This window comes from Poecilia reticulata, linkage group LG2 (assembly GCF_000633615.1).
Source record: "Poecilia reticulata strain Guanapo linkage group LG2, Guppy_female_1.0+MT, whole genome shotgun sequence".
Taxonomy (NCBI): domain Eukaryota; kingdom Metazoa; phylum Chordata; class Actinopteri; order Cyprinodontiformes; family Poeciliidae; genus Poecilia; species Poecilia reticulata.
Genome location: NC_024332.1, coordinates 43,119,344 through 43,127,926, shown reverse-complemented (window position 1 = coordinate 43,127,926; position 8,583 = coordinate 43,119,344). Strand labels below are relative to the sequence as shown.

The following is an 8,583-nucleotide window of genomic DNA, read 5'->3' as shown; positions in this document are numbered from 1 at the left end:
GGGTAGACTTTGACTTCTTCTTTCTTTATTTCATGCTTCTTACCCAAGACTTTCTTAAAATCTGTGAATTAAAGCATAAAGTTACACTCCTTGACTCACTATTGGTATCAGCCGATTTTGTGAATCATAGAGCATGTTGCTAGAATAAACTGTAATAAGCTACGTTCACACAGTAGCCTGAAGTGATCGAAACTAAACGCTTATGTGATCTGTTTCTGATCTTTTCATGAATGTCTGAACAACACAGATCTTATTTTTACAAATGTGACCCAGGCCACTTGGATATATGGTCCCAAATATGATACGTAGCTGATATTTTCAAATGTGATCTGATTCTGTACAGCCAGGTAGCATTCTTCCATCATTGTTTCTCAATAAACATCAATATTCTGCATCCTCAAATGAGGAATCGTGAAGAAAAACAACATCCGTGGTGCATGCTTATGTGGATTAAGTTGTTAATGTGCTGGCTCTGGTTGGACAACAACCATCCATGTTTACTTTTGCAAACATTGAGCATGCTCGCTATGTTTGACGTGACTGCGTCCTCTATGGCGCTTGTGGGACACTTTTAGTTTGTTTGCAGTTCACACAGATAATCACATACAAGTCGCATAAATTTGGAAATGTGACCTAACGCAAAAAAGAAAATCARATTTCACAAAAAGTTGGAACTGAGCATTAAGGCCTGCAGTGTGAATGTAGCTCTGTGGGGCAGGTTAACTACCTTGGTGCTTCTTAAAYGTGATGACAGCAGACTGTTCAGCTTCATCCAGTTGAACATCTTCCACCTCTCCGCCTTTATCTTCAAAGTAGAGGCAGAGGATGTCTTCACTGCAGTCCAAAACTCCTTCAACCACAACCTTTTTTGTGGTCTCAAGGGGTCGGACTGATAAGTTCTTCTTTGTAAACATCCGGATTTGAGGACATCTTTCTATAAACTCGGTGTTATCTGTGAGAAAGTTCCAAGCTGAAATAAGCAAAAGTTCCAAATTTCCAGCTGTTCATTTTACACTCATAAACTAAGTTGGTACCTTTTCCACTCTGGAAAGTGACAACAGCAGATGAGATGTCAGGGATCAGTTCCAGGTTGTAATCCTGGGAGGCAGTCGGAGAGCTTAGGTCTCTCAAAATGTTCTCCACCAGCATTTCCAGGAAYTCTGAGTTTACAGAATCTGGAATATTTCCTAAAACAGCCGATTCGGAGCACTGCTCTTCATCATCTGAATCACCATCTTTGCCTTTTGGACCCGTCTGACCACCATCCACAGAGTTGGGTTCTTGAATTGGTGATTGTTTGTTGGCCCCTGTGTGGTCTGCTGTTATTGAAATATAAAAGACAACATAGTAAAAACCTGCTACAGTGAAAAGCAAAGTGGGGTCACAATTATTTAAATTTGGTATTTATTTAGGTATTGTAATGACTCTTGGTGATTGTTTTTTGTGATTCACATTCGTCTATTTAGCATGAAGAAAAGCAAACAGGTTCATAGAATCACAAAATGCAAATGTTTATTTATAGGTTATTTAAAGCCCGGGTAGAATTTTGTCAGCAATCAGAGTGTTTTGAGATCATTTCATTTAATGACAATTAGGTGAGATCATTTAATTTTTCTATATATTGGATAGTTGAAAATTTTCTAATTAAAGCATAAAACTTCTGTCTGTCTGTATAACAATAACATAAAGCCCAAAGTCAAAGTACATGCATTAATATTGTCTGGTTTTCTCCTTTCTGAATTAAGCTGTACTGACGCTTGCAAAACCTTACTGATTTAAAGAAGCCTATAAACTCTTAGAGAATGATGGACATTCAAGTATTAAATMTTAAATGTTTACATTTTCTTAAGTAGTCATATAATAATCTCAGTGCATGGTTTGCAAATTTATGGGAATTACTAGGTTATTTGCTCAACACCCCTGGGACTCTATAAGAGTTAATAAAACATACATGGATCAGAATCTAGAGCCAGTTATAATGGAGGAAATGTGGCTATATAATGAGTKTGATCTGTGAAACTGTCATGGTGCAGCGGTGTATGGTGGTGAGAATGAACGCAGAGGACCCAGTTTGAAAGATGAAGGATGAATTTAATGGAAGCAACTCAACAGTCCAAGAAAACAGGCAGCACATATAGCAGAGATAAAGCTAACACTGGTAGCGACTGATCAGGAGAAGACTGCGCACAAGAGCTGATGCCAACCCAGGACTTAACAGTTCAACTGTGCCGGCAGACAAACTATCATTAGACAAGACTTGATGACTTACGACGGAGGATCCGACAAGAGACAAAGACAACAGGTGGACTTAAATACACAGGGAGGGTAATCAGGGAATGAGACACACCTGGGAAGCAATCAACAGGGAAGACAGGACAGGGACAGGGACAGGGCTAAACACAGAAAACCTCAAAAATAACTACSCAGAAAACACAGAACACAACAGAAACTTTAGTTGATTGTGAGGCTATTTATTCTGGCTAATTCATGGAAGGCAGAGGGAAGAGACTGGTTTGTCGTCAGAATGTAGAGTTTTCCCCAAATAACCACTTCAATAGAGTCTCTATWAATCCTGAATATTGTAATACCCAGTAGGATTAAGCATCTCATGTGGGGTGGAGAGTCCTGTTTTAAGATCAAGCTGCAGGAAAATGTTTGGAGTAAAACRTAATTACAGCTCCCAACCTTAATATCAAAACCCAAAACTGTGTCTTTCTGACAAACTGAAAAWAACACCCAGTATGAGCAGGGTGTTAAATCATCAGAGGTTTTATGATAATAGCTAATATGCACTTTTACTCTGTTTCATCTTTATCCAGCTTCAGGGTCACTTAGATTTAGTTACAGTATATCATGCTTCATGTACTTGCATGCRGGTGCACATTTAAAAAACTTTAGTTTAATTTTAATTAAAACATAATAATTAATACACAGTTYTATATATTATTTGCTTGTAGACTTTTAATTAAATACCAAGAAACAGACACAGAAGAATAATCCTATCATTATTAATTATTAATTAATTTCACGAAAACAKATATTTCCTCCATGGATACTTACACTTTTTGTTGCCTTCATCAGATGAATCAACCTGTTTAAAATTTACAAATATTTCAGACATTTTTGTTCTGGTCAATAATGATGAATTTTACATTCAGGGACTGAAATGTCAATGGTATAGATTTCAGCAAGGTAATAAAAAGAGGAGTTTATTTGCTTTCACACAAAATGAAAGAACAAAAGCATGAGTGAAATCAGGCAGAACCTTCTTGGATTCTGATTATTCATTTGATTTCCAGTAAACAATAAAAACCCTACAGGGCCAGGCCTTTATTAGGAGCTTGGAGTTGAAACAGAAAGCAAAGAGAGTTCAAAGGTCCGGGACAGATCAGGTCAGCATTGTTATACATGAATAGATCAGATGACCAAAAGTCATAAAATGAGTTTACTGATTAATAGACATAAAAKAAATCACACCCAAAACCACAAATATGTGACAAGGCCAGGCCTTTCATGCAATTACAGAAATTCAGGYTAGATAAACTTGTCCAAAAATTATTTCAATAATAATTAGTAAAGCAATACTCCTATGATAGCATAGAAAACTATGAGTCAGATTATTAACWAATTTCCACTTTTTATCTCTCACCTGCTTCTGTTTTCCGTCTGAAGGAAGGTGGACTGTCATCTTTAACACTCCTTCATCCAAACTGATCTGATGCGTCTTTTTGCCCAGGACATTTTTCTGGTCTGAGAGAGAAAACGGGGTAAATCCAGCAGGTTTTTACTCAGGACTGATCAGWAATGTGACAGCCRGGACTCACCCTCCTCYYTGCGGAAGCGCAGCAGCGCAGTTTGGCTCCCGGACTCATAGTCCACCTCACAGTCTCCTCCGTTGGACTTTTTACTCTGAAAATATTTCACCAACTTATTTTTCAGTCTYGGTGTGTTGCTTTCTTCTAACTCCACCAGAACAGGGAAGGCGTATTCCTCCGCCATGGTGCTGGCCTCCAAACATCTGTCTGGTCCGACTTCTTACAAATGCATCTATGACAGTAACCAGGAAAGCCAACGTTGCCTCTGTCTTATAGATTAGCAGTAGGCAGGGCTGTGCAGAGACCTTTGGAAGGCGGGGGCAGAAAGTTAAAAAGTGGCAAATAGAGCAAGATTTTAAAACCCCTCGCAACAACATATTGTTCAGAATACCAGGCTGAAGAAAGCCAAATATATATTTATCAAGAATCTAATATAGAATCACATTATATTATATATTGTCATCTTGTGGATGTTTATGAGGGGTTGCAGATCCCACTGCTGCTGATGATGGTGCTAGAAGGCACAGCTTGGAACCATAATGCAACTCCAAAGGCTACTAAACTAGACCCGCTGCTGACCCGACTTTAGTTTCCAAACAACATTGACATCATTCCAAAACCCACAAATAACCTCAAATACATGTTCTAGACTCTCCCCATGAGTATAGATGACACAGTACATTGGCATTGGATGGCAACATTGCCCTCCTCTGTTCCTGCCTTGCATCTGCACTCCCTGTTCTTTAGTGAGGGGATGACCTCAGAGTCTCTAGCGATAGTGCAGCTTTTAGAGGGAACCCCGCTTGGTGTGATGGTGTTTGTGTGAGGGCTCTGGCCATGCTATGGAGTGGTAATCGGTCTATCAGAAAACTGTTGCCTCCTGAATGGTAGTTTATGGCTCTTCGGGTTGTTCTGGACTGGATGCTGCCTGCAGGAACTGAGCTGGATCCTGGCAGAGATGCTACCACCTTAGCCCCTGGTGGCTGTTTGACCAGGGTGGGATAACATAGTGCTCTTCCCCTCTTAGGTCTTTCTGGGTCCCAGCTTCTGTGGATTGACGGTCCCTGTCTGGTACTTTGGGAGGTTTGGGAGTTGTGGCTGTGGTGACCAGATTCCTGGCTGAACCTGGGGTGGGGGATGTGGCAGTGAGACTTGGTGGGTCTTCTGCATATCTCTGTGTGCCTGCTGTTGGCCTACCTCCATGTTGGACAGAGAGATGCTCTGGGTGGCTGCTGTGGCTTCTGGGAGTCAAGGCTACATGCTGCTGTTGGGTGCTGAGTGCTGCAAAGTGCATGCTCTTCTCAACATTATGATTTTTTATCAATTCCAAGTGACAAATTAGTTCACACGTCACCACTAGATGTCCTTTTTGTAGAGCAAAAGATTTATTGACACGTTGGCAGCCAGCTTCATATTCTGCGCCTGGAGTGCTGAGGCATGACTATACAACATCATGACCTGGGATAAAAGAAACATGTAGTTTTTTCCTTTAGACACTTTAGGAAATTGAAAACTAGGTAATTTGTAGCAGATAAATTAAAGACCAGTGACATCAAGTATGAAATTATTAAGATGCTTCAGAGGCGGATTGTTGAATAAATCCCAACATATGGCTGAAATACCTTTATTCTCAAAACTTTTATGATTTTAAGTGACAACAAAAAGCAGGTAGACACACCTTTTCTCCATGGCTGGAAGAACCAGATTCCAGTTGAAAGGAATGGAAAACACCAGCAAGCATTAAAGATGAATGATTGTTTACTTCCTTCATCATATAAAAGGATCTTTTAAAAGTAAACTGCACTCATCTGGGACATTTTTTTTAAAGATACCAGCGTACATTAATCCCTTTCAGGGTTCAGGGGGTTCCTGTCTTTATCTGCAGGTTTTTGTTTAACTTGTGTTTCTGATTTTTAGTTTTGTATTTACTTAAATTTGGTTATTGTATATTCCTCAATAATAGTTCTTTTCTTCTTTATTTGTACATTTAGGTTGAGGTTCTTTAGATCAGTGCTCCTATGTTTACTGTTAATGTTTGCTGCAGCTCTTTTCCCTTTAGTTCTATACCAACTCTTAGCTCCGTTTCTTAACTTGCCCCACTTCTCCTAATTTCCCCTCTACCTGCTCTTTCACCCTCTGCCTCTACTTACTTTGTATATTGTATATGAAAGTTATACGTAATAAATATACATATTTAATATTCATGCTTTTCATTTACTTTTCTTTCATTTTCACCTGGCCTGCAAGCTCACCCATACTGCTCTATTACTGTACTTTGCCATGTAAGTGCAAAGCTGATTTTTAGGAGAAATCCAACATCAGCTGGCCAGTCCTTGATGCGTCTGAACAACAGTTGCCATGTAAACAAAGATCTGCTAAGTTTTTTGTCGGTCCAGAGTGTTCAAGCCAAGAGCCTGAACAGATTAATGACCAGGTGACTGAATAAAAAACATTACATGTTGCCTCACTGAACAGGAGAAATTTTCAGCCTGAAAACTTATGTGGTTTGAAGTGACAAAACCACATAAGCTGGAAAAACCAGATTCCAGAGCAAAGGAAAACCCCAGCAAACACTGAAGACGAATGATTGTTTACTTCCTTCATTATGTAGAAGGCTGTTTGAAACAAAACTGTCTTGACGTAGGACAATGTTTTTGTAAAATAAAGTCCAGCATTAAGCCAGTTGAGGGTTTCTGCAATAACTAAATGTTTCCTACAAGTGAAGCCAGTATAATTTTTGTAGAGCTTTTAAGTTGGACCTATTGCAGGGATTATCTGACCAACTAAAGCCAACAGAGAACAAACTTCCGTGGAAACTCCTTTCTGGATAAAATATTTCCCAAATAGAACAAATTAATTTCCCATGAATCATTTGTTCCTTTATACTTAAACCTGATCAATATAGGTCCAAGTAAAGAAGCATGGAAAAAAATGAGTGAATCTTCAAATTTGGGGATTAGGTGTACCAAAGTGGGGATACTGATAAACTGGATCTCAAATGGACCAATAAATTTGGGAGAGAGTTTTCTGGAGGAAGCCTTGATATTGATATCTTTAGTGGAAAGCCAGACCTGTTGACCAGATGGGCTGCAGAGTCTTTTGTAGTCTACCATGTGATAGTTCTGATCACCAGAGTAGTGATGATATTGTTCCAGGTACGTTTACCTTTATGGCTGTGATGTCGGATTGAAGACACTGCAACTTCCATTACCATGGACAGTCCAAAGGAGGTTAAAATGATACTATCATTTAATCATTTTGTTGTAGATTGTGGGGATTTGTTGAAGAATAAAGTCCAAATACTTTACAGAGACAAACCAGTTTAACACAGTTTAAAACAGAAGCACATTCTACATCACATACCAAATCAGGACCAGCCTTTACCTACTTTTTTTTTTTTTTAGAATTTCTGTTTATTAAGCACTAGAATAATGAGAGAAAAGAGTTTTTCAACAATGTTTTATTTTCTTTAAGTATAGAAATTTACTGAGAGCTTGTACAGTGAATCACCTGTGCTTGTTTACTATATATTCTAGTTTTAATTTGAACACCTGCTAACTTTTACTTTCATTATTAAATCTAGAACTGATTGTTAGTTTTATAAGAGTGTGAAACTTATACAGTAACATTATTTCTAGAACAGAAAAGCCAACATAGGCAACATGTTTGATTTGATCTTTCACCGGTTCCTGCTTGTAGGGTCCAACTTTACATATGTATGAAAAGTTAAGGCAACGCTTTAAGGCACTAACGGGGCCTGATGAAAACTACTAAGTGAGCTCAAGGTGAAACAGTAAAAAAAAAAGATTAAACTTAGCATGATAATCATATCCTCTATTTGTATTTAACATTTTCGCAGTGTTGCTACTTGAAGGTGATCAGATACTCAGGATAGGCCTGAGTGTCATGAAACACTACAAACATGCTGGGGGTGGTCGTGTTGTCCACCACACTGTCATATATGGCGAGATTCCCTTTGGGTGGTGGAGCGATCATGGTTTGCTGTCCCAGRGTGTAGTCTCCTGTCAGCACCCTGCACAGGTACATGAACTTCTCTCCCTTCGCATTGGGCYTGGAGTAGGTGTTACTGGCAGAGTAACTGGAATTAACGGCAAAGTAGGAACCGTTTCCATAACAGGCAGCTGAAAACAGATCAGTCAGTGTTAATTTTTGACTTAAAGAAGTTCTCAATAATCTTAGCTTCTTAAAGCTGCAATATGTAACTTTTACAAAAGTATGTTTTTCAATATTTTTTTAAACWGTTACTATGCCATGACATTTTGCTACCACATATAATGTTAAGTGATCAATCTCCACCTCCTTAAAGCAAAGGCCAGGGTGTGAGCAGTATATACATGAGGATGATTGACAGCACCAAGAAGACCCTTCTCCTGGCTTTGATTGGTTGTTTCTGATTATATTGTATTGCATTTCTGCAGTTAGTACTGGGAGCAGTGGGAGATGACACAGTAGCAAAAAATTTTTCTGATTATTTGTCTCATATAATCATACTGTCATGACATGGTGCGAGTAAAAAACATATTTTTAATAAACGGTATATACTGCAACTTAAACATTTCAAAATTAAATATATTTAATTTCACAACAAATAAAAAACCACAGAACTGCTTAAAAAAGTCTACAGTCATGGCCAAAAGTTTTGAGAATGATTCAAATGTTAATTTTTACAAAGTCTACTGCTTCAGTTTTTATAATGGCAATTTGCATATATACTCCAGAATGTTATAAAGAGTGATCAGCTTAACAG

The 8,583-nt window shown here is 38.5% G+C and overlaps 2 protein-coding genes across 2 annotated transcripts in view; both read right to left on the bottom strand.

Annotated features, from left to right (window-relative positions):
* LOC103461816 (poly [ADP-ribose] polymerase 14) overlaps positions 1-4,001 on the bottom strand; it is a 15,901-nt gene extending 11,900 nt beyond the window's left edge. Inside the window, exons 1-6 of the mRNA XM_017309417.1 lie at positions 3,825-4,001; positions 3,650-3,750; positions 3,061-3,091; positions 1,035-1,319; positions 728-952; positions 608-633 (exon numbers count right to left, since the gene is read on the bottom strand). Coding sequence (XP_017164906.1) covers positions 608-633; positions 728-952; positions 1,035-1,319; positions 3,061-3,091; positions 3,650-3,750; positions 3,825-3,999 — 843 coding nt within the window. The 5' untranslated portion in view covers positions 4,000-4,001. The remainder of the gene's footprint in view (positions 1-607; positions 634-727; positions 953-1,034; positions 1,320-3,060; positions 3,092-3,649; positions 3,751-3,824) is intronic.
* Positions 4,002-7,264: 3,263 nt separating this feature from the next.
* The window catches only part of LOC103461838 (poly [ADP-ribose] polymerase 14-like), a 13,665-nt gene continuing 12,346 nt past the window's right edge, over positions 7,265-8,583 (bottom strand). Inside the window, exon 15 of the mRNA XM_008404190.2 lies at positions 7,265-7,957. Within this exon, the coding sequence (XP_008402412.1) occupies positions 7,680-7,957 (278 nt within the window). The 3' untranslated portion in view covers positions 7,265-7,679. The remainder of the gene's footprint in view (positions 7,958-8,583) is intronic.